The 23538-nt window shown below is 41.9% G+C and overlaps 1 protein-coding gene across 5 annotated transcripts in view; it reads left to right on the forward strand.

Moving 5' to 3' along the window:
• GLI3 (GLI family zinc finger 3) overlaps positions 1-23538 on the forward strand; it is a 205537-nt gene that overhangs the window by 118247 nt on the left and 63752 nt on the right. For all 5 annotated transcript variants that reach the window (XM_057431423.1, XM_057431424.1, XM_057431426.1 and 2 more), the window contains 2 exons: positions 17678-17883; positions 22818-22964. In XM_057431423.1, coding sequence (XP_057287406.1) covers positions 17678-17883; positions 22818-22964 — 353 coding nt within the window. The remainder of the gene's footprint in view (positions 1-17677; positions 17884-22817; positions 22965-23538) is intronic.

Consider the following 23538-nt stretch of genomic DNA (forward strand, 5'->3'; position numbering starts at 1 on the left):
TCTTTTATTGTTGATCCTAGGAAGCTACTCCAAGCTCCATTTTTCTAACTGCTGATTGAGGGTAGAGGCATCCGAGTTTGGCAGTCTTACATCTTGAAATGATGCATGTGCAGATAATTGTGCATGTGCCTAACATGGAAACCTTGAACAGATATTTTGGACTGTGTGAATGCACTGGTACTAAAGCAAAGCATGTGTTCTGCTTGCAGTTGGCTTCAACTTGATAAAAAGAGAGTCTGATTCTTAGATATGTTATTTCATACCTGATTTATGGAGACATCAGTTACACAGGGGTGAAAAGGAAGGGAAAGTCAGGTCCAGACTCTCAGCTTTCATCAGCCTCTGATTTTGGACCATGTAGTACAATGGGGCATGTCCAAATGCCAGAAGATTAAAGCTTTGGCTCCGCAAAATATCCTTGATAATGAGAGAAACTGCTTGCCTTGCGTTCAATAGGACATTTAGGTTTTCCCTGCCCCGTCACTGATACTTAGAGTACTTTTGTTCCTAAGCTCTCATTTCTTCTCAGAATTTTTTAAACCTTCTAAATCTTTTACCTGCTGCTTTACCTCAGTGTACCTCTGAGTTGGAGACTTGGCAAGGAGTCCATCGGCTTGTCAGAGCATTGATTGATCCTTCCGCAGTGGGAAGGAGAGCCCCACCCGGTGTGAAAAACATCACTCCTTGAATTGGCTTTAATTACTTTAAGACTTGGAATGGGTTTAATGGTTTAGCCAGGAGCCATTGAAGAAGACTGGGACATGAAAAGATGACTAGCTGCAGCTTTCCAGAACCATCCGTGAAAGCCTTTTAGGTAAGCAGGGAGAAATCTTGTATTAAGTGGGAAGTACCCCAAGAAACCTGTCCTTGGAAGTGAAGTGCAGCATCCAGAATAAGCAGCTGCTAATAGCTTGGAGGATTTTTATAGCGAGTCTGAGGAGGGAGCAGCACGATCTGGTGACTTGTTAAGGTTATTCAGAGTTTGTTATATGCCATGGATATGCGTGTTGTAGGCTCTGCAAGCAACATGTATCCTTCCTTTCTTAGTGACAGAGCAGCGCGGCAATGGTAATTCACAGAAGTAAAATAGCAGGGCCAGATGCCTGCACATAAACTTCAGCAGATGGTTTTCATTCAGTGCCAGGCCTTTTACAGAGCAGGGAATAGGAAGCCTGAGTCTAGACCAGAACTGTGATCTCTCACTCACTATATAGCATCGCATCATTAAAAATAGTGAATCAGTGTTTTGTTTAGCTGTTGGTACTTGCTTAGTAATATTTACCTTGCGACTTGCAGATCATAAATTCTCCTTTGCAAGCAGCTTGCAGAGTAGCTTCAGAAACAGACTGCTTTTAAACCTGTCTGAAACTGGGAAAACTTCAGAAAGCAAATTATTGGTGGCATATATTGAACTGCAGGGGAGGGGGGAATTAAGTGAATCTCTTCGATTTTTTGAGGTATGTAAAAGGGAAAAAAAAGCAGGTAAAAATGTTAATTAAAATAGCCATGTTTCAGTGCAACTGTTTTACATGAGTTTAGTTACACTGATTTGTTTGGGTAAGCTGAAGTCTGAAATTTCTGCATGCTCAATTCGGTTGCCCTATATTTCTCACAGATTTGTTCTCTCCTTACTAGCAATACTGAGAAAAGAGTATCTTATTTAAAAGCTCATTTCTGCTGGCAAATAAATTCTAGATCAAATAAGGATTCACTGCTAAAAATCATGCCCGTTTTTATTTAGCAAGCACATTTATATGAAAGTCAACAGACTTGCCTCTAAGCTCACCAGATTACATTTGGTTCACATCGTTCATCTGTTTCTGTGGCGGATAATACTTTGTGACATAATCATTTTCTCTGGAGTAGCTAATTGTAATGCCAAGGAACTACAGATTTATAAAGGGGAAACAATAGCAGCAGATAAATATTGCGTTAACAGAGGCTCTTTGTTCTTCTCCGACAGCCAGCTTGATTTCGGGATGGCTGAGGAAGTTACAGCAAATTGAAGTAAGGGGAAAAATTCGTTGAGATTTTTAATGCAGAAGGAAAAGTTTGCGAAATGCAGTGGTTGGGTTTGTTAAAAACCCTTGGGTGGAAACTTCCCCTAATTTTTCCTCTCTTTTTTTATGTTGAGAAGAGCTCTTGAGAGGCAGCAGCCCCCCAGCCTTAATGAGAAAGGCATGCTTCCACCAGCTGCTGGCTCAGCACGTCTCACGATATGGTCTCTTGGTACGAGCAGCAACTCATGGGACAACTTTCCGGTGTGATGTGGAGGGAGGAAAAAGAGGAGAAAGCTCTCAGTGGTCCTCAGGAGCAGTTGGTTGTCTGCTGGTCTAAAGGGAACTGGTTTCTTGAGCCCTGCTTAGGAGGCAGAGGGGCACAGGTGTGTCTTGTGGGGCCCAATCCAGTGAAAGGGATTCTTGAGGAAGTTTGTATGGGTTATGTTGTGGCAGAGTTCTAGGTTTATCAGCAGTGGGGTATCTGTCAGCATTCGACAGCACTGCCACTTAGCTGGTGTACCCCATCTGGGCAGTTAGTGGTGCTTAGACCAATTCTCAGCTGCCAGAAGCGGTTCCTTAAGGTGGGCTTTCACACCAGCATTAAGAGATGATAGAGGCATAATGAATGGCCAGCAAAGTCATGCCTTGGGACACCATGTTGCACATACACATTTCTGTAGGCTGAGGAATAACTAGGCATGACTTCAAGCTTTCAGGACGCTGCTTGTGCGCGGATGTGCATCCAAGCGTGCATATTTGTGTGTACATGCATCCTCTTTACATAATAGGGTGACTGTCTTTGCTTGCATTTGTCACGGACTGAGTAATTCTAGATCTTTACAGTTAAAACTAATGGAAGGAGCTACACAGTGTGAGAAGGATGGAAAATTAGAGGGGAAGATGTGAACAAAACAAGTAGGAAAAGTATTCATGGGCAAAATCATTGAGAACGTATGGATCATTACCTTAATATAACATCTACCCCAAAATACGTAGGATAGCTGCAATGCTAGAGTTCTGCTGCTTGAAATTTCTTTTTATCTCGTTCTGTTATCAGCTGCAAAGAATGCAGGCTCTAAATATAGTGCACATTCAGAGCCTCTGAGCCTGTGGTTTCTTGGACAAAATTCCTGTGTTCTTTGTGCTGTAGTCAGCAGTATTAGTTGAGTGAGCAGATATTGACTGTGGTATTCACGTGCAGTGAACCAGAAGCAAGCCAACTCTATAGAGGCCGCTGTCAAACTTGTTGCAGTGGCCTGTGAGGTACTGGACTGTGACAGACTCCTTTTTTTTTCAGTACAATTCTTCCACTCATGTTAAATCTTGCTTCAAAGAGAACTGAAATGTTACAGTCTTGGCCTTCTTTTTATTTTTTTTTTTTTTCCTTTTTTTTTTAAAGTGTACTGGTGAGATTTCTGTGTTGTGAATTGGAGGTCCCTAAAGTGAGAGTAGGTATAAACTGGAAGAAATACGAGTGATGACTACATCTGCAGTGTAGGAGCACAGAGCATCTTCATCATACTTTCACACAGTCATGTGAGAGACTCTCCTCCCCCAAAGAGAAGCATCATGTCCTGTAATCTTAGAGTATGGATTGAATTTAGTTCAGACCTTTTTCCCCAAAGGAAGAAAACCCAGAAGTGAAATAACGCCTTGTTTCCCTTTTTGTCACCCCTAACTCAACCCACTGTATTATATATATGTCTGTATTTGTTTGCTTATTGTAACAAAAAAGCAGGGTCTTGAGCTGGTGTCAGCTGTGCTTCTGAGATGTTGATGCTGGTCCTAACCAGCAGCCCCTTGGGTATTCTTTATTATATGATGCTAGGAAAAAAAAAGACCCTAATTCCACCCAAAGGAATGTGTTCAACGGGTGTTTTATCTGTGTGCCTCAGGGTAGGCTGGGCCAACATTTGTGACTGATGTTATCGATTAGGAGAGGAAACAATGTAAAGAAAAATGATGCGCTGTTTGATTGTTGCTCTTAGGATGAATTATGTGACCGAGGAAGGACTTGGGACCTTACTTTAGAAGCAGCTTTTCATTGAAGCTGGGCCATGTGAAGTTGTTGTGAATGACCAGGCTTTGTTTCTTCCAGCACTGAATGTGTAGGTCTGAACCTACAGTAGATTAGAACTGCATTTATAGTCAACTTTATAGGGTAATGTTCTAGAGACCCCACAGAGGTTACACACAGAGGCAAAGCATCCTGAAGCCCATGAGCCAGGAATACAAAGCTTCTGATGGAACAGAGCTATCATCCTCCTGAAAGCATTATTTATGAGGTGCTGTGACCATGGGTGTTAAGGATCAGCAGAAAATTAGGGAGTATTTGGCATGAGGGAGAATTTCTAAACATATCAGATTTAAGCGGCTATCTCTTTAAAGATACACATCTTTCTGTATCTGCTGTTGAAAGTCAGCTTAGATTTATCATGCCTTTTCCACTGGCCTGTGGAAGAAAAGATTGATAGTCTAGTCCAATTTATAGAGGCCACCAACACAAATAGCCCCATTTAACTACATTGTAGACAGATTCAGCAGGGAGGGCAGGAGCTGCACGACCAGGGGCAATCAGGTGTTCTCTGCTTCACCCTGGAGGACCACTGTCAGCGTACATCATCAGGACAGTACCAAGAAAGCTTTCAGAGCTGCCTCTCTCTTGGTTTGCTGTAAGCATTCCTCAGATGTCAGACTTCCATGCTGGCACCTTTTCTGGGGACTGTGTTCCTACTCTTGTGATTAGACTGAATTGCAGAAGCACTGAGGAGCCAAAGTTGGATGCTTTTAAGATTTGGCTGGACAGGACACTGGGACGTCTATTCTAGGTCATGCTTTTCCTAGAAAGGTTGGACCAGAGGATCTTTGAGGTCCCTTCCAACCTGTTACTCCGTGATTAAATGTGTATGTAAGTTGTCCTGGTGGTGCAGTTGTGTCCCGAGTTGGACAGTTTATTCCTCTTGGGGTTTTCATCTACATACCTAGCGACCTACTCTTTTGAGAGAACTAACAGTGCTTGCAGCATACAGATAGTGCATTGACCTCAAAGAGTTACTTAAAAACAGAGTTTACTATTTCTCTAAAAACAAGTGTGCAGCTGGAACGTTCATTCGCTTTATGCTTAGTGCATGTTTTCACGTGTTTTCCCCTACAGTCACACTAAGAGTGGTGTCCCCACTCATTTCTAGTTCTTAAGGTTGTTTGAAGTTACAGCTTTGCCCAATAAATACTTTTTAAACTAGTTTTGTGCACAAATGGAGCAAGAATCACAGTGTGAAGCCTTTATCTCTTGTTTCTTCTGATGGCTGTGGCGTTCCATCCATTATACATTCGCCATTTGTGAGAAACAATTTGTAGAGCAGATAAAGTAGCACCACAGTGGCTTTCAGTGCCTGCAAGGTCAAATAAAGAAGGTGGCCTGGCTTAGCTCCACATGAGAACTGAGCATTTTCCCTCTCTGATTTGGTTGCACCCCAGCCAGCTCTCACATCTGGACCTTCAATGCTGGCAGAAGAAACAAGAAGAAGTAACTGTTCGCAGAATAGCTTCCTTCCCCTCACCAAACTTAGCAGCATTATCTTAGGTATGACTTGTGCTTCATGTACTTGTGAATCCTCCTGCCCTTATGGATATTGGTGCTGATCCGTGGCTCACCTGCAAAATGGCTTTTCTTTCCCAGATCATGGATTTGTCTTGGGGAGGTGGGGTGTCATTTCAGAAAATAGTTGTGTATTTTATACAAAAATACATATGCACACAATTGTATACAGAAATTTCTGTACATCTATATAGTTTATATTTTTCTGCTGCAAGTAGTAGTGTTAGGTGAGAAATTCTAGCTGCTACTCTGTCTTGAGTAATAGTCACTAATTCTTGTATCGGGGCTTTCTGATAATGTTAGTACAGAGATGTGAAGCAAATCCAGCCATACCCCAACAGAAATGATTGATGCTGAACCTTCACATCAGTGTTTCTGTCAGAATTGTAGTCCTTTAAAGTGAGAATTTTAGTCCCTTCACAAACAAATTTAGCAAAGTACAATAGGAGAGACATTCAGTCACTGGATTTTGTCTTCTGTTTCTGCCAACTTGCTTTAGTTTTTAACAGTTAAGCTTTATTTTATCCTATGAATTTAGAAAAGTTTTCCCTCTTCCCCCAAATCTTGGTTTTGTAGTATTGTGGGTGTGACTTAGAGTAGGCACTGGAAATGAAAGCTGAGGGGTTTGTCTTGCTTTGGGTTTGGATTTAGAAGAAGAGTGTGTCTTGGCATCACAGAACAGGCGTTGAGAATGTTCATTTGAGGCTGCTCTGCCGGGAGGAGGAATTCCTGCCTTAGTGGGAGGAAGGAGTTAAGGAAAGAAGAGAAGCTGAAATCAGCTGAAATAATAGTGAGCATGGCATTTTCCAGTGAAAGCTAGGGAGAGCTTAGAAAGACCATCAGCGAATGAATGAAATGAGGAGGGATACTTTAGCACTTAAAGTGCCAAAAGCTTCTTTCTCCAAAAATATAAACCCATTAAATTATGGGAGTAAAACCCCATTAATTGGAAGTGCTGGTTTTTGAGAGAAGATAGTACCTGCGAAATTCATGTATCGGTAAAGTTTGATTTTACTGTCACAAGTCATACCTGTCACAAGAAAAACTTCCCCTGAATACACATGAGTGTTATTGAGATTCAGGACCAGCCTCAAGCTTTTCTTTCTGGTCGGGTAATGCCCTTGGGTGGATGCAGTAATCTGGTCCTGGTGCTGCAGGAATAGATCCCAATTAGCAGTGCCCTTTTTTCCACTGAGTGCACTGCTGCACATAGGCAGGAGCCCTTTGCATGCTGGCTGCATCCCCTTCTGATCTGTGAATAGCAAGAGAGCGAACTCACAAGTAATTGTAGAAACTACTTAAACTCTCGTGGTTTTGTCCCATTTGGATGTTTTTCTTCTTCTCCCAGTCATACCTGTATGTATGTGCACTTTCTCTGTCATGCATAACGACTTCAAGGTTAGTTTTTAAAGACCTTCAGGCATTTTGGGAGTGTTTTTGAACCGGTGCACCATTCAGCAGTGAATTGCTTGTATAGAGGTCTTCTTTGATGGGCTTTTTGTCATGTGCTCCCACTGAAGTTTTAGTGTACTCAAGCATTAGAAAAGCCACTATTTGAGCGTCTTTGTTTTCTTTGTTGAGCTGTTTATTTTGCTTTCTTCCCACACAGTTCCCTGGCCTGCCTCTGACAACTGCTTTTCTGCATGAATTACATTCCTCGGGGCCGCAAGTCTCCTAATTCTTCCAGTCGATTTGATTCCTGCCTGTGTGATTAGTCCTCTGCTCCAACACACAGTTGGTCTTTGCCAAGCAACTGCTTGCTAAGTGCCTTTAACATGAAGACCTAACTACATTTTTTAACCTCATTAGTGTGTAGGGCACTGCTTCATTCCAACTTAATAGCATGGCCACTATTGAATCATCACTTGCACTAAAACAGGTTACAAAAAGGTTACCTAAGTTGTCTGGGTTTTGTTTTGTATGACTGTGGTTTTGGTGGGTAACAGTTTCTTTCAGCGCATGTCCAGGTTTAGCATGTAAGTTGCTTTTTGGAAGGTGACCCATCGATTCTCCTCGGGTAGGTTCACAGTGCTGAGAATTTTGCATTTTTAGGTTCAAAAAGAAACTCGGCACCTATTTGGAAATCGCAAATCTAGGTAATAAAACCACTAGGAAAATGTGGTTTGGGGGAGAAAGAGGAAGAGGGCTTGGCAGAGCTGAGAACATTTTCCTGCCTGTTTCAGCTTTAGAATTACAAAGATCTCATCCTCACCTGTTTCAATACAGACTTCTCACTGGAATGCTGGATTTACAGCGCTGCGGCCGCAGTCTGCGTTGGTTCACTGTGTCTCACGGCATCAGTTTTTAGCTGACTGTATCATCACTGAAATTTAGATTGGGGTTGCAGTTGTGCATAAACTCAAATGGAAAAGGCATTACAGGACTTGCAAATGTTGTAAAGGCAGTGGAAAAACATGAAAGTTTCCTAAGAAGACAGCATCACCAGGGAGCTGAGGGAAGAAAGGAGGCACTGGGTCACATGCCACTTGTGATGGTGCATTTGTGCAGTTGCATAGCACAGCCACTCAGAGGGTGAGACTTCATGATTAATGGTGTTTATTCTTGACAGAAGCCTCCTTTATTTATCTGCAATACAGTTTAGTGATTTTATCAGTCACCTGAATGAAAAATATTCAGTCATACCAATATTGCAGTGTAAATTGAGTAGAGTCACTTTTTATTATATCTTTCAGCCTTATCATCTGCACAGTAATTTTCTAGCAGGGGTTTGATATAGAAAGGCTGGATTTAGCTGTACTTGACACAAAGCCTCTTCAATTTCCCCTAAAAGTTCAGGCTACTCTTAGAAATGTGTATAAATATATATATATATAAAACCCTCTTATCCAAGCAATTTCAGGATTTGAAAGAATAAAGATAAAATGCTGAAACCTGGATGTGAGAAATGTTTGTATGAAAACATCTAATAGCTCTGAAGCCACTGGTGAAATGCTCTTTAGCGTTTAAGCTTGTGGCTTAGTGCAGTTCTTTTTGCATGGCTACGTAGTCCGACTTTCTTCTAATCAATCATCATCCAACTCCAATCAGCATACAGGCAGAGCCTATCGCTCATCCTGGGTGTAATTTCAGAGTTGAAGACTATAATGGCCACATACAGCACATTAGTCACTGCGATAACAGCTAGTGGCACTCCTGAGGAAGGGGGAGGATGGGGGAGAAGGGGGATAAAATTCTTCTCATTCTCACAGTGCATTAGTGAAATAGGAGCAAATGTTAAACAAATGTTTATTCAATTAGCTGCCTTTAACAGCATTAAGTGTGAGAAAGCTGCTTGACACTCCTTTGACCCACTCTTTTGCAGGAGGAGAGGAAGGAGAAAGGGAAGGAAGAAAGAGGTACATGAATGCCATCAGGATTTATATGTGCCCACATAGTCATACGATGGTGCTGCTGTGGTTAAACACTTCAAGAGATGGCAGGCCCTGCCTGTAACCGAGAGGAGGCTAAAATTTGAATAGCAAATGAGACCACCTCTAGAGCATCAAAAGAGAATTGCAGAGCAGAGAAGTTTGCTGTAGGAATGCAGTTGGTAATTTTGCTGTCCAGTCTGTTATTAATAACAACAGATAATGAGTATGCTGTGGACCTTTTAGATTTTCCTGCTGCACTTCGAGCTATAGAAGTTGGAAAATAAAATGGTATGTGATGCTCCATGGTGTAGTCTCCCCTCTAATATGTAGCAACACTTTTCCATGGCTTATTTGAATAACATTTGCTTGTCCTGTGCATGTGTTTTATATTTGGGATGATGAATTCTGCACCAAACATGGCATTGATACAGTATCCTCAATATATTAATGACCACAAGTCAATACACTTGGAATCAGCTGAAGATAGAGAAAAAACCTACTGGCACAGACTGGGCTGTGCTGTACTGAAATAGGGACTTACCCTACTTATAGTTCATAGAAGTCAGCATAGCTGAGCAAAGAGAGGCAGTGCCTTGGTAAGGCTCTAGCAGAAGTCATGGGAATCACAGTGAACCTTGTGAGCATTACTTTTATTTACTGTTTACATTGCTGTGATGTCCAGCAGCTCTGTGCAGGATCAGAGCTCTACTGTTGTGCAAATACAAGGAGCTCTGCCAGGAAGATCTCGTGGTCGGACCGCTTTGGCAAAGGAACTCTGGTGAGTTGGCCTCGGGGATTAACAGCCCCAGCTGTTTTCCTTGCCCTGAAGATTATCCTTTTGTCTCTCAGGAGGGTCAGACCATGAGCTTTTGCCCCATTTACAGGCTGGAAACTTGGCTGTGGCTTATTGAAACTGGGTGTTGAAGTGGTTAGAGGCAGAGATGTGCTGCTGCCTGTGCTGTTCCAGGGGGGCAGAAGCTGAGTAGTTGGGGGCACTGAAAGCTTGCAGAGCTGCTGCAGAATGCTGGAGGACTTCTGCTAGAAGCCTAAAAAGCAAGTGGTGTTTGGAGGGAGTAGTTACGGTCAGTTATGTTTCTGTATGTTTGCATCTTTAGTTTGTACAAAGAAATTGCCAAGTATCATCACAGAATGGTTTGCATTGGAAGAAACCTTAAATCTCATCCAGTTCCAACCCCTGCCACAGGCTGGCACACTTTCCACCCAGCCAGGTTGCTCCAAGCCCTGTCCAACCTGGCCTTGAACACTACCAGGGATGGGGCAGCCACAGCTTCTCTGGGCACCCTGTGCCACTGCCTCAGCACCCTCACAGCGAAGGATTTCTTTCGTGTTTCTAACCTAAATCTCCCCTCTTTCAGGTTAAAGCCATTCCCCCTTGTCCTGTCACTAGAGGCCCTTGTAAAAAGTCCCTCTCCAAGTAAATCTACATAATCCTGCTATAGTCACCGGTTTCTTTGCAGCGATCCTGAGAAGGATTTGGATGAAGGAGAGGCAAGCTGAGATGCTCTGTGTGCAAAGGCCAAGCGGACAGTGTTTCAAAAGAGCCCCAGGAGGCTGTGACAGCAGTTGGTGGCAGGATGGAACAAATCACAGAATCATAGAATTGTTTGGGTTGGAAAGGACCTTCAAAGGTCATCTAGTCCATCCCCTTGCCATGAACAGGGACGTCTTCAGCTAGAGCAGGTTGCTCAGAACCACATCCAGCCTGGCCTTGAACGTCACCAGGGATCTTAGCTGTATTATTCCTATTTTTAGAGGAAAAGGAGAAGCAGGTTGTCATGGGGAGGTTACCATTGTGTGAGGAGGACAGGAACCTGGGCTTGAATTGGAGAAAATCTGAGAGACAGTACATGGTTTTATTTGCATTTTGCATAAAGAAGGAAATGTAAATCGGTCAAAAGTCTTATCTGTACATATTTAAGGAACATGCGTCAGGATTTGTATAATGAAATGAATATACCTTGTCTCAACGGCATCTGAAGCAGCAGTAGCTCACTGTAGTCAGTGCAGGTGTTCCTGGGGGCTGAAAGTCACCTGTGTTACAAGTGACCTTATGTAAACAGAATGTTAAATAATGGAATGAGTATTTGTTGCTTTTTGCAGCATAAACTCTTCTTGAGGGAATCCACAAGCTGATGGTTGGGTTATTTTTGAAGCATTATCGGTAGCACAGGGTGTATGTGAAAAAGCTGGATCTGAGTTCAGGCAGTCCATCAGCTGAAAAATAGGAATACAATCACTGACTGAAGATTTAGTGCCTTGATTAATGTAGCCAATTTTTAACTGTAACTACATGATGTTAACACTTCCCGAAGAAGGAAAGGGGAACCAGAGGAACAGTCTTTTGCTGTGGATCAGTGGCTAATTGTCATGAATGATTTCCAGTGCCATGAACATCTCTTGTGCAGTCATTTGTGTCGTCTTTCTTTTTTTCTGCAATGATACCTTGTAACTTGGATGGAGGAGCATTTTGTTCTAACCCAAAGTGAGGTTATTTGTATATTTTAGGAATTTACATTGCAGAACTGCACATGTTTCATAAGGCATTTCCATGCCTCGATGAGAAAACACTAATAATACATCTCTTGTTCTGACCTTTCCATTGCAGATAGTGAGCATGTTCTGAGTGCGTTAGCACAGTTTTACAGATGAGGAAACAGCAGATGAGGAAGTTGGCAAACTTGTCCAAGGTTGCACAGCAGATAAGTGTTGGAAACCAGTCCAGGGCTTGTGTACCTTAAACCCTGATCTGGCTCCTCTTACATGTAAACTATATAGGCATTGACCCGTTCATGATTTATTTGTACATATGTCTACTGAATGGAACGTTGCTACCAGATCTGGTTCTGTGATTGACTTCCTCATACTGACTGCAGTTCCAGTGTGAATTTTGGAGGGGAAGTAAACAAGATGCTGACTAGGTGTTGGAATATGGAAAGGAGTATTCTAAGTCAAGGTTCTTTGTCATATTAGAAAAGGATGTTCTCGTTTTCCTTCTATTTTGTTTGCACCACTAAGAAAATGCATTTAACAGTGCTTACCGTTTTGTACACTTGAGCTCTTTTACAGGAAGTGTGCTCTGACATTTCCATGTATTCAGTTAACTAATTCTTTAAATTTTGAAAATCATTTGCTTAGTTTCCTAAGCCCACGAATGCAGTACAGCAGCTTTGAGGCAGTGAGTGATTGTAGGGGAATGGGCTGCCTATTTTAAGATGCCATTTCTGGGGGAAAAAATCGGTGTTAAAAGATTATATTGTTGATTTTCCATACTATATGAGTTTGAATGTTTACAAATTTAATTACAAATGCAAAGAGAAAAGGGAAAGTGGATTTGCATTCTGAAAGTACTCAGCCCTGGCCTCACTCTCCTTGCACTGAAGTCAATGGGTGCTTTACTGGTGGCTCTTAGGGAGAACAGGATTGGGTCAGCACTTTGGGCTTGCGAAGGTCATGTCCATGATCACTTAAGGATTTTCTCAGTTAAATCAGTGGACAGTTTCCCATTGATTGTGGTTTATATGGAGTTGAACCCTATAATAGCAAGTAAAGGTTTTGAGGAACAGGATGATTATTTGACTCCGAATTTTTTCATCTCAATTAGGTGCATAGTTAGCTGCCTGAGCCTGATTAATTGATCACCTACAACAATGTATGTGCTTGTAACAGTGAGAAGTAACTTGATCATGTGGGCTAATCACAACTATTAGAATTGTTCTCACTTGCATTTTCAGGATCAAGCCTTAGAGCTCAGCTTTCCTAATATAAAAACCTTTTACTAGCCAGTTGTTGACTGCTGACTGAAGGGTTGGTGTGTACAAGCAGCTATGGCAGTAAACAAACAATACGCATTTAACATGGGAGTTGCTACCAAAGGAATTGAGCCATGTGCTTTAAAATAGGACTTACTACACAACAAGGAAGTCCGTATTGTTTGTTCATCTTCCAGGATCTCCTAGAAGTAAAAGTGTTAAATGTTTTGGGGGCAGCCATCAGGAGGTTATTGCACCAAGAAAAGGAGAATAGAAAAGGATCATAGGAAGCAGTTTAATGAGTTCAACATTTTCCCATTCTCTAGGCAGGGTTGAGCTGAGCAGGTATCAGGGAAACACTGTGGATGTCATTGGTATGAGAGTTATGCCATCAGTGCTTCCTCCAGCATTGAATAACGTCCTGTTAAATGATTAAATATCGAGGTTTGAACTTTGACACTTTCATAATATAACAAGATGGATGAAAAGGCAATAATAAATTAGGTTATGTTACAATATTTCATCCCACTTCGTTGACAAGCTTTGTTCTGTGAGATAGATTATTGTTCCATCTGTAACCTCAGCTCAGTGTCATATTTACAATGTTATAGTTAAGGATCACTTGCTGTTTTCAATATAAATGTATTTTTCAACAGATTCATAAAAGAGCCATTTAAAAATTTATCAGGACAAAACTTGGCATTAAAATTTCCAGTCCTGGAGTTACAGTTTCCTTTAAAATCAGGGAATGATTAAACCGCTATGGTTTTTTTAAGGTAGGTTGTGCTTTAAAGAGGTTCTTGCCCAAGCACATCTTAAAGCTATTTGGAAACTATTCATGGCAGATTACTTCAGCACCAGACCAACCTCAAGATTCTCATCCAAGTTTTCCCGTGTCACAGACCTTTGTGGCTGCCCTTGTGTGGCTTTACATCACTGCTATTGAAGAGCACTGTCTAACAAAGGGGAGGGTTACAGTACGCCTCAGGGCCCACTGTACTTTTCACAGTTGCAAGAGACACAACAACAGGAGTAATGAGCACTGCATTGATATTCTCTTACTCAGTTACAAATGTAAATCCATATAAAGTGGTTTCATGGTACTTTAGGGTGGTCATTTGAATGTTAGACCTGTGTGACTTAGTTGGGAAGGGGTGAAAAAAGGAGTATGGGAAATTGGAGTTCCTTCTTCTAATGAAATTTCTGAACAGTTCCAGGTCCATTAGCTTGGAAAATAAGAACCCATTGATATTTCTCAGTCTTTGTTTTTTTAGAGGCTCAAATTTACCAAATAATTTAGTTTCTTGAATGTATAGAATTCAAGGAAGTTGTATATTTCCAGCTGTGGTTTCTGTCTGTCTCGTGCCATAGGAGCTGTTCAGGAACATAGGTGGAAGAAAAGGTGCAAGTTAGAAGGGGAAAATGACCCAGCATAGGGAATACTCTGTTCCTTCATTGACCTAGTGTCCAGAGCTGTTCTGGTACCTCTCACACCTCAATCTGCCACACCAGGGACCTGGGCAGAGCCTGGAAATTGTGCTCCTGACGGCTGACAGTATGGCACTGAGAAGAGAGGGTGGCTGAAGGGCCATGTAGTCAGCAAGCTCTCTGCCTGCATACCTACCTAGGGACTTTTACCTGTAGTCATAGAAAGGGATAGGATTTCCACTTGAATTTAGAGCATCTGATCTTTGTCATTGTAAAACTGGCTAATGCCTAGGTATGAAAAACAACCTGAAATACGTGGTGTGAGCACCCCTATCCACATTCTCTCTGCTGATTTAAAATACATATGATCCTCTCAAGGTTTGCAGGTCTTTTGGACTATACACAAAGGTCTTGATTCAGAAAAGAGCATGCATCCGCTTCGCCCCTTTCTCTGAAGGAAGCCTTAGTGCTCCGAGTTCGTCATTGAACAGGAAAACCCCTGCCTTCTAATGGCTTACAGATAAGGCATAAAGTCTCAAGCAGCATCACTGAAAATGTCCCTCTTCTTGTGCTGAAGCCTCATTGCATCCCTCAAAGCAGCCTCAGACCCAAGGCAGAGCACCAGTTGTTAAGGTTAGGGACAAAGCACATGTGAAATAAAAATGATGGGGGTAGGTTGCTGCTTGCATCTGGAGATTCGAGTTGCTTGTCACTGAATGAGAGTCTGCAGGGCTGCTTCTGGGCTCTGCTGTTTGTTGTTTATGGGACAAAAGTCATTCTTTGTTGGTACACAAAGAGGTTGCAAAGCAACAGCTAGTAGTAAGTATGTTTGGGTGCACCCTTTCTAAAAGTCATGGTTTAGCTTGCGAGAGGGAGTTAAACAATGCTTTTGGAAGATGTTCATAGTGAAGTTTAATCGTGGAGGGAAGTGAAGGGAGGAATATGTGATGTTTATCGGAGTAAATCAGGAAGGCTTACACAGTGGGACTGAGAGCAGATGGAGGCAGGAGGGAAAACTGAACTGTAGGGAAAGAAGGGTCCAGAAACAGAGAAGTGAGAAAAGTACAGACTGGAGTTGAGGGGAGAAGTAAGCAGCATGTTAAAATCAGATGTTGGAGAGAGATTGGTAACACTAGAGTCCAGAACTGAGAATTTTATGTGGAATCTGATGACTCCTTATTTCTGCCTCTGAATACAGCTTGTAGGCCTGCTGCTGATTGATGTTACCCAGCTTGGCATCTTTCCTCTAGCATCCTTGGAAAACTGAGGAGCTCAGAGGAGCAGGGAGAGGAAGAGGCTGGGCTGAGGAGAAGCCATTGAGTCCTAGTGTCCTTGAATGGCTCCCATTGGATCTGCAAGGAGAAGCTGACAGCCTGGCTCTTAATCGTGCTCTTGGCTGTTGGCCAGCTGGGAGAGTGAATCACTGAAGCTGATACAGACTGAGCCATCTTGCAAAAGCTTTTAAATGGTTTTCTGTTCTGTCTGCACCGGGTAAGGCCAGGGCTCCTGCCTGCCTGCGTGCTCTTCAGGTGCTCTTTGGGTTCCTAACTCTGAGATGGGATCACATTAGAAAAAATGACTTGTAAAATGACTTCCAAACTTAGTTTCTTTGTTACCCAGGTGTTCAATTTGCTGTACTGCCATGTTTTCCTCACTGCCAGGATGTGAAATTCACTCTGTAATGTGATATCCAGCTGTGGTATATTTGCTTCTTACATCACTGTGAGTTTTAAGCCTTCTGCCTTCCACACTCAGCCTGACGGGGAACCACGAAACAGCTTCGTGGCTGGTGGCGTTTAACAGTACCATGAAGAGTAGAGCTGTGTTTCCACTGTAAAACAAACATGCTTCTCAGCTATGTGGAGAAAAAGGGCTCTGAGGAAGGGAGATGCCCGTTTTGCACAGTGCTAGAAAACAGCTTCTGGTTTCAGGTTCTCTGCATTTTAAACATGGTGAAGGTGTACCAGTTGGTGTCTGTTCTTCCTGTGGATCACTTGCTTGGGTGCCAAAGGAGTGATTGCACTGCCAGTACCTGCTGCTAGCACACAGCGAATGCAGCACTCTAACTTTGGAGCTAGGAAGTTAATTTCGTAACAGGAAGGCTAAAGAGGCTTACCTCGAAGAAAGCTGTAGGAGGGCAAGAAACACACAAAAGCCAAATAGAGAAGGGAAAAGAGGGAGAAAATCCCAACAGGAAAAATCTTTATTCCCCATTTTTTTATGAGCCATCATGGATTTTGTGACAGTGAAGCCAGTGTCACTTTAGGAATGTGTAACTTTGATCTTTGTCCCACTCATATGCAAGCGTTTCCAAACTGATGGCAGGGCAGAATCTGCTCCTATGTAAGATTAAGTCCTGTTGGCCTATTAGGTGATGACAGCTATCTCCATTGATCATAGTATGTGTATGTTAAAGAAAAAAACATGCATTTCTTGTTTCATTATTCTTTGTAAGCCAGGAGCATCAAAGGAACAGGGTGCCCTCACTGCTCTCACAGCTGTTGCCTGTGTCTGCTGTATATATGCTAAATTAATTGGAAAAACAGGGACAAAAAGGCATTTAGTTCAGATCAACCAGTTGGACTACAGCAAATGCATGACAGGCTTAATCATTGTCTTTTGCCAAAGATGATGAAATTTGGACTTTTTCCAGCACCTTTGGAGGCGGGATGCTGTAAAAGTAAGGTCTCCACACAGAGCCTGGACACTGTCGTATTGACAGCGTGGGATGATGGGGAGAGTTACAGCAGGTTATCTTGTGTCAGGTGTGAACTCAGCTTTCAACCTTGGTTCATCACGGCTTCACACTCATAGCCCGAGAAGCCACCACAGCTCTCCCTTCTCAAGAATGAGGTAGTTAACTAATGGTATCTTGTTAAAGGCATCAGTCTCTGGTGCCATGCTAAACCCAAACATACGCAGCAATCTTTCTTCCTTTGCCACCATGTTTTCTGCATCCCATGCTCCAGAGGACCTGGCTTTCTTAATAGCTTGCAAAGTTTGGGTCTTCTGAAATAACATGTATATAAATGTTCAATCTTCCACCTTTAGGAGAGAAGTAGGCGGGCAAGTGAAGGGAGTGGGTGCAGTGTAGCTCTCAAAACTTACTCTGATAGCTGTGTGGTTTTGAAGGTGTAAATGGTTCAGCATCTCAGTGTGTTTTCTATGTTGCAGTAGGAATTAGTATGTGGTATACAGAGTGTGTATTTCACACTAATTAAAGTGATTTTCTGCTGGACTTCATGGGGAAAGAGTTTTGATGGATGTAAAGATTAAACCAAGTATAAACTCAAGTTAAAATTCGTTGGAGAAATGTTGCTATTATGGGTAGAGAGAAGAATTCATTTCCTATCCCTTCTCTTTCTAGGCAGTTGACTCTAGTGGAAGTTATTCCATGTGCAGCTCAATTCTTGTTCTTCAAGAAATGAATGTGTTACCTTTGCAGTGTTTTTCTTTATTATATCAATAATGTGGCTGTCTTTGGTTTTGTTTGTTTCTTTTTTCTTCCAGGCCTTCTGCTTTATCAAGTAGCCCAACATACTCAGAGCTTCCATTCCTTAGAATTTCCCCGCACCGAAATCCTGCTGCAACATCAGAGTCTCCCTTCAGCACCCCTCACCCTTACATTAACCCCTACATGGACTACATCAGGTCCCTGCACAGCAGCCCATCCCTCTCCATGATCTCAGCAGCCCGTGGGCTCAGCCCAACAGACGGTGGGTTAAGACAGGCTTCCTGTTTTCTGTCATTGTAGCAACTTAAGTTATATTAATCTTGTCAACATTTTTTCCCCCTGTTCAAAGCAGCTTCATCAGGTTTGTCAGACATATTCATTATGTCATAAATGTTTCAATACTTCATCAGCCGATCATGGCTCATTTGTACATCTCACAAATGTTGAAAGTTCAGGGAGAAGGAAAAGACAAAAAAGCCCTGCCTCATTCAAAATTTAAGCTGGGAGGGTGGTGTATCTCTTGTGATACCTTTTGTTTGTGGGGCTGACCCAGGTTGTGATTCTGTTCTCCAAAGAAATCTGATGTATCGGCACTGATTTGAGCCAGATTCTTTGTATTACATCAGCGTATAGCCATAGAATTCTTGAGGTGCAAAACGCTTATTAATTAAAGTAGTATTTTTCTATCATGTAAAGCATGCACTGATGTGTTATACTTAGTTAACAGTTCTGTTAGAATTACGTAGAATTATTTCAGCCAACAATATGGCCAAATGAAATGATGCTAATGCAGAAGAATTGATGATCAGGACTGGGCCTTTCACTTTAAACAGTGGACAGGAGACTTGAAATATCAATGCTTTATGTCTTGGTGTGACCATGGCTATTTCCAGGTTATTTGGGTTGAAGTGAATGCCTGTGATCACTCTTGTCATTACTCTGGCACACTTCTTATTCATTTAAGTGGGAAATTTGCTGAAGTGAGCAATGAAGAGTTTCAGAAGGGCTCAATCTATTAGCAGTAGGTTTTTCAATACTAGAGCAAACAGTTTGACATTTCAAAAGCATAGCATTTGCTGAGAAGAGTGGAAATACAACATACTTGGAAACAAATATGTAGTGAAGATAATGAAACTATTATTTTAATGAGGGGAAAGATCTTCCCAACATATGCAGAAACTTACCAAACAGAGTTAAACTGCCTTTAGCTGAATTTGAAAAATGAGCCATGCACCCTATCCAAATGGATAACTAATTAATCCTCACTTGTAAGAACATATACCTTTACAGTTAATCCATTAGTTATGGGCACATATTCTTATGAGAATAAATTTTAATGACCTATTGTCAATCAAGGTATATGGCATGCACATAGGGCTTTTCCTAGCAGCACTTGGGATGCTGTATGAATCCATGCTAATTCTACTCTTTTTATTTTAGCCAAGGTATTAAAAATATATATACTTAAATTTTGAAGAAACAAGTTGAATCTCAGAAATGCATGTTTTGACTTGTGGAGCTTTGAATGTTTTGATATAGGATAAATATGATAGAGCTATATGTAATGGCATAAATTGGGAAGATTTTTGTGATGTATATTTGAGCTTTTCACAAAAGCTGATATGAAGAACACTTCACTATCTTTCCTTTAATTATCTTCACATCACATTCCTGCAGAATTTCATTGATGCTTAAGGTATGCTCCAGCTGCACGTACAAAGAAAGGAGGGAAAGAAACCACCTATCACACAACCATATGACATTAACCTGTGTACATTCTTGGTCTCAGGTACACATCACTGAATTCACTTGTAGATATGTAGTGCTCTGAGATATGCTGGAGTATCTGGCCCAGCACCCAAGCCATGCTCCAGAAGGGCAGCTACCCGCTAGAGGTGCTTTGCCCTGTTCCTCAGGCCAGTTGTAATCTCTCTGAAACTCTAAGATGTCTCAGAATAGAATTTGGTTCCAGATTCTGACACCTAAATTTAGGTCTCTATAGAAAATCTGTCTGTGATCCTGGTGTGCTGTTTTGCCATTATAGTCCAGTGAGTTCTAGGCGATGCACGTTACACCTGGATCTGGAGTTCCTTCATAACTATGATAGTAATGTTTGGTGTTGGTTTAGGTCTGTGAAATACCTTGCCTCAACTCACGCTGCCACCTTGGAAAGGCAGTTCTCTCCTCTTAAGGTCTGCCTCCTGCCTGACAGCCTCATGTAGGTATTTTGTGTACCCATGGGCTTTCAGATGACACAAAACACTGGGGTATGGACAACACAGTTGAGTATGCTCTGTCTTAATGCTCTTCCCTTGAGCTTTGATTGCTGAAAGACTGTATGCACAGTCTTAGCCTTTCATAAATACAGGTTAAGCGTATTAGCTTAAGCTTCTTTGTGTTTTAAACAAATACATGTTACTTCATGTTTCCTCCAGGCTCACAGCTCACCTTTGATCACTTACACAGCCCAGGTGTTGTGCAGCACCTCGTGAAAATACCAATAACTTGACTGAGGCTTCAGAGATGTTTTAATGAAATGACATGCTCATTGAAAAGCTGATGAATTTGTTCTCTGGAATCCATAGTTTGTTGTGTGATCCGTCAGTGTGCACGTAAACGCTTTTATCAGGTGTAGGTTCCTGGGATCAGATAATCCAAGATAGGGCTTGGGCACTATTAGAATGCAAATAAACCCCCCTGTGATTTAAAGGGGTGTAGGCACATAATCTACTAATAACGTAATGGACATAGATGGCTTAAGTCGTCTAGCATTTAAACTGTGAAGACTTGGAAGTTGTTATTGTTCTTCTGAAATTCATAGCAAGATTTCTCTTGCTACCCTAACTGCTTTAGGCCAGTCAGATAATTAGGTCAGTGTACTATTGGGCTTAGTCTGTCGACTCACAGATCTGGAGATGGCCAGGAGCCAAAACAATCTGGAATATAACGAAGAGCAGTTTCATGTTCACTACAAGTCTTGCCAGCTGTAATTAATGACTGCCTCAGCAGCACTAATGGTAGAGTGTCTTCTGTCTCGTCACTTCAACTTACCCAGCAGAGTCGGTGGGGCAGGGGTGGCAGAAGATTCATCTGAGTAACGCAAAAGGGTGGGACAGGGGTAAGGATTGTGTTGTTGGTACCTGTAGAGTGGAGCGCTCAAAGCAAGCTCAGCAATGCCCGCAGGGCAGAAGCAAATGCCTCCCCTTTGTAAAGAAGAGCTGGGGCAAAGCTGAAGCTACCCAGGAATAAACAGGAGAGAAATTTAGGACTGTGGGCCTTCCCATTTACCCTTCATTTACCCTTCATGCAATACATCATTTAGTAGGCTAATTTTTTATGTTTGAAGAAGGTAGTAAGGAATGATCTTTAAAGAGGACCAGAGCATTTCTCAGCATATGGAACATTCAGTAATTCAATTATGTGCTCGCCGTGTTTTCTGCAGCAGTTCATTTTAAAGTTTGCAGCCAGTGTTATTGTTAGTTAACCCAGACACTGAGGTCAGAAAGCTCAGGAAGCGTTTTCAGTGTGTCTGGAAAGATACGATGGTTACCTAGTACAGTAAAACTTTCAACATCAGTGACTCAGTGTGAGTTACTCCTCTCTTAAAATTCAGTCTGAATATTTTTCTTGCCCTTTCACAGAAAGTGGTGGTGGCTGAAGTAGATTGTATTTAATTGAGAGATCCATTTGTAATGTGGAAAAAATGCCAACAGCCTTTAATTTATCTCAGCTCATTTTTTATGCCATTTCCATTCCTTTTTGATGTGCTTTTGTTTTTCTGAACCTTTCCTGAAATAGTTTATATTTAACCTTGTAACATCAAAAGCGCATTCTGCCATTTTCTTTGGTAAAAATAAAGGCAGATTATTATGCACTTAAGAAATCTGTTGCTGAATAAACTTTTCTCCAGACTCCAGTGCCATGTTTACCTCCTTTGCATGTCAGTGTTGATTCTTTGCTTCTCATGTTTGCATTTAGGCTTCGATTCTGTCACCTTAACATGAGTCACCCTTTTTAATAATACTGTGTAATGACAGGTAAAGTTGGTAGCTCAAAGAAATTCAGCTTAAAATTTTGGTTTCATTGAAGAATCAGTTCCTGGGATCAAAGAGAAATCTCATTAAATAACATAAAAGAATACAGAAATAATCTGTTGGGGTGTAGTCCCTTAACCTAAGGCACTTGAAGTGGTTTAGGCAAACTTACTTACCAACTTCTGGTGAGCAAAGCATAAGGAAATCTGAACTGTTTTGCAAGTGGGACAAGCAGAGAGCAGAGGGGAGGGCTGCTCACCTCATGAAATTACCCTCTGTTTACTGTAGCATCTGAAACCTGCCAAGATGGGGTGATACTAAAATTTTGTGGATTTCTGTGTTTGTGCAGAGCTGTCCATTAGTTGATGCATGCTTGGAAACTGCAGGGGAACAGAATGCTCACGTAGTATTCTTAAAGGAGAGAAAGGCTAATATAAGTCGTTATCAGAGGGCTGCATTGCTCATCATCTCGCTTATGGGATTTAGAGCCTATCTGGTTATGTTTGCAGACTCTGTTTGACTCTGCAAACATGCTTTTGTCAGGTACACTTCATATATGAACTTTGAAGGATGGGATGCCCACATTCATTGACTTCAGTCTGTCCTCCCCCAAAAACTGCTCCTATGTTATTCATGGACAAGCAGTATTTGTCCTGAAAACATGCTTTGTCCTTGTTTTCTCCTCAATTTATACACAAAGTGCCACTTTGTGAGCGAAAAATCTTCTGGTCCTCTAAGCAGAGACCCCAGAAACTTAAATGCTTATGGAAGTTCAACCCCGTCGTTACCTTAGGGACAGAATCCTTTGGGCCAGGGATGAGGTAAATGGGAATAAAACTCTAGGGAGGTTTTCCTGCCTTTTTATGTCATTACATAAATCATGCTGGTTTCCATTGCTGTCAGCCTGTCACTTTTTAAGTCACTTAATAATGAATAAAAAAAATATGAGATCACCAAGCTCATTAATATTTTATGCCTTGCTGTTTTTTGAATGGTGTCTTTGCAGTCTCAGTGGCTGAAATACATTGACCGGCGGTGGCGTACTGCAGATGTTGCATTACATTAAAAATAAACAAGCTGTTTTAATAGCCACCAGCGTGATAAAACTTTCCTTCTTGTTTATCTTACGTCATTAACGGCGCTTTTTATGTTGTGTTTTTAGCTCCACACGCTGGCGTCAGCCCAGCTGAATATTACCATCAGATGGCTCTGTTGGCAGGCCAGCGCAGCCCGTATGCAGACATCATTCCTTCAGCTGCCACTGCAGGAGCCGGTGCTCTTCATATGGAATATCTTCACGCCATGGATAGTAAGTGATGTCTTCTAGACAGTCCTGCAAAGGGAACCACATGGGTTGTTCCTGGCCTGACCCAAAAGGCCTCCATGCAGATAGAGAAGTGGGAGTCAGAGTAAGCTCCTCATGAGGATGGAGGGCCAAAGCATCGATTGCCAAGGATGCAAGGGTTATGTCAAGTCTGAAAGTAAACTTTGAAAATAGGCAGAGGAACTGGACTGCTCCAGAAAACAGGTTATAAATTCAGTTTCCAGCAGGGCTGGAGTGCTTTTGAAAATGTCCTTTTCTGTTCACAATCAGTAACTCACTTTCGTCATTAGGGTGAGTATTTCCCTGATGAGCTCTCTGTTAATAGAAGGTTTACATCTGTGTTTCCATTAGGAGAGCATGCTCCCCTCCTTCTTACGTAGCAGTAGCTGTGCTTGCAAGTTGTGTATCGTAGACTGATAGACTTTGAGAACACTTCCAAAGTGAAGCAGTTTGCTGAATTCTCAAGGGTTCTGACTTAGTTTTCCCTAATATTAAGTGCCTTCTTTACCTACATGAAAATCTTTCAGAGCTCTAACCTGTCCCCTTTCTCTGGAGAAGG

This window comes from Pezoporus wallicus, unplaced genomic scaffold (genome assembly GCF_028554395.1).
Source record: "Pezoporus wallicus isolate ANWC-B61680 ecotype Strahan unplaced genomic scaffold, APGP_CSIRO_Pwel_v1 scaffold_11491, whole genome shotgun sequence".
Classification (NCBI taxonomy): Eukaryota; Metazoa; Chordata; class Aves; order Psittaciformes; family Psittacidae; genus Pezoporus; species Pezoporus wallicus.